Below are 2,554 nucleotides of genomic sequence, written 5' to 3'. Positions count from 1 at the left end.
TCCCAAAAAATTATACGTGTTTTGGAAATGCTGAGTGGAATTAGTCTAGAATCGGTTAATTTTATAGAAGAAAACCTTTCAAACAGCCTTAGTCCGTAAACTTCACACGTGTCGGGCTGCGTTTGGCTCATGTATTTAATGATTCCTACAACGTAAAATTCGATTAACGTAGAACGTATCTAAGCGTTATAGGGGGCCTACTGTAATACACTATATTCAAAATGAATACACTTATAAAAATTATAATATGCAGCACAGATATGAAAAAATGTGGAATAACGTTCGGGTTCTTACGTAAGCGATGAAGCAGGCAGTAATAAATAAATTAATATATTAAAAATACTCACTTATAACAGCCATCCGAAATTCTTCTAACTCTTTCTCGTTCCAAGTATATTCTTTCTTTGGTTCCATTTCTATATTTGCTTTCTTAACATGAAAATTTTGTTACTAATCTTGTATACTTTTTCCAGATTGCGCAAAATAATTCAATTACCAATGAATTTCTAAAATATTTCTTGGTTAAAGCATTCTATATAATCCGATGTTTAGAAGAATCAACTCGCTTCACCAATTAACTGAATATACTGTAATGTAGGCGCAGTAAGTTTCTAATCTCATCTATCAATAGTTATTTAAATCTTAGACTTTGAAACCGATAAACAAACTTTATGATTTTACATACATATACAATAGAAATTTTGTCTGTCAGACCCTGCCAATAAGACAGACTATTACGAACTTTTGTTCTACCCTGCAATGATTTTATCCTCACTTATTAATTCCTACACCCTTTTACCCATCTATACTAAGTTTTTTAATTATTCATCTGTTCTAATGTGATACTTATCGTTGAGTGATGATAAATTGTATAAAAATCACGTGGTTTTAGGAAAAGGTCAAAATACAACAATTTTTTTCCATTTGTATCATCATTTGTTTTGCATTTAGTTTTTTTTACATCTTTCGTTTGTACTTTTGTTTCTTATTTTTCCAAATTTAGCAATAAAAGTTGCAAATATTTATCTCTTAAATTTGTAATTTTTTAAGTATTCGTATAATATAATACAATATCAAACTATTACACATAAAAATGTTTTATTCTTTATTTAAGCAGTTAATTTGTATACTTTTTCTACATATTCTTTTGATCTCAGTATGTTTCATTTCTTTAAACTTTACACTTCCACTAATAAATTTAAAATTTAATTATGACATGCTATTAAATTAATATTAAATAGTGGATTTAACAAGCCGAATGTCTATTCTGTTATTTGTAGCTTTATTATACAGAGTAATCGAAAAACAGGCGCATATTTGTTAGGAATCAATTTTATTTTGTGATTTTAATGTAAGAAAATAAAATGTTAATGAAAACAAACTCTATAATGATAGCCAAAAGACAGGAGGGTTAAGGCATCAATTTACCGAATTGCGGAACACAATGTAGAATCTATGCTTATTTCAGCTTGCAATTCACCAGGAATTTTTCACGAGTGATCTGACTCGCATGTATCAAGCCTTACCTTTCCCCATCCGGCAGTTCCGTTAAATTAATCTTAAATAATAAAAATAATAATAAGTGCCAGTNAATTCTTGCATTCTGTGAAAACGGGTAAGATTAGCTATAATGTAATTATCTTAATCTTCACTATCGTTACTTTTTGACCAGCGAAGCGGGTCCTTGCAGCTAGATTCTAGATTACTTAGAAAAACAGTCTTTTATGTATAAAAAAAAACTATATTACAAACAAATGTACGAACAAATAAAAACCCAGCGAAGCGGGTCCTTGCAGCTAGTACAATATAAAACTATTACACATAACAATGTTTTATTCATTATTTAAGCAATTAATTTATATACTTTCTCTACATATTATTTTGATCTCAGTATGTTTTATTTCTTTAAACTTTACTCTTTTACTAATAAGTTTAAAATTTAACTATGACATGCTTTTAAATTAATAGTAAATAGTGGACTTAACAAGCCGAATGTCTATTCTGTTATTTGTAGCTTTATTATACAGAGTAATCGAAAAAACAGGCGCATATTTGTTAGGAATCAATTTATTTTGTGATTTTAATGTAAGAAAATAAAATGTTAATGTGAAAACAAACTATAATGATAGCCAAAAGACAGGAGGGTTAAGGCATCAATTTACCGAATTGCGGAACACAATGTAGAATCTATGCTTATTTCAGCTTGCAACTCACTAAGAATTTTTCATGAGTAATCTGACACGCATGTATCAAGCCCTACCTTTCTCTATCCGGCAGCTCCGTTAAATTAATCTTAAATAATAAAAATAATAATAAGTGCCAGTAATCTTTTCGTGCACAGTCGTCACACCACTTAACCTACATTAAAGAATGTTCTTGAAACACTGAGGCTGCAAACGGCACACATATCACACTACAGAAGACTGCCATACTTACCGCATGTGCCATAGGAAATTCTTGAACACTGATACATAAAAACTGTTAGTATCTTATCGTGAATTCAACAGACTTTATAAACTCACAGTATCTTATATTCCGTATCGAGTTTAATGAA

The 2,554-nt window shown here is 29.7% G+C and overlaps 1 protein-coding gene across 3 annotated transcripts in view; it reads right to left on the bottom strand.

Moving 5' to 3' along the window:
* LOC111615280 (clavesin-1-like) overlaps positions 1 to 971 on the bottom strand; it is a 9,748-nt gene extending 8,777 nt beyond the window's left edge. For 2 of the 3 annotated variants that reach the window (XM_023356699.1, XM_023356701.1), the window contains exon 1: positions 348 to 486. In XM_023356699.1, coding sequence (XP_023212467.1) covers positions 348 to 414 — 67 coding nt within the window. In that variant the 5' untranslated portion in view covers positions 415 to 486. The other variant, XM_023356700.1, reaches the window with a different exon arrangement.
* Between the last annotated feature and the right edge of the window lie 1,583 nt (positions 972 to 2,554).

This window comes from Centruroides sculpturatus, unplaced genomic scaffold, assembly GCF_000671375.1.
Source record: "Centruroides sculpturatus isolate CEXI.00-Female unplaced genomic scaffold, Cexi_2.0 scaffold1435, whole genome shotgun sequence".
NCBI lineage: Eukaryota > Metazoa > Arthropoda > Arachnida > Scorpiones > Buthidae > Centruroides > Centruroides sculpturatus.
Note: the sequence above shows the minus strand (reverse complement) of the source record. Positions and strands in the feature narration are given on the sequence as shown.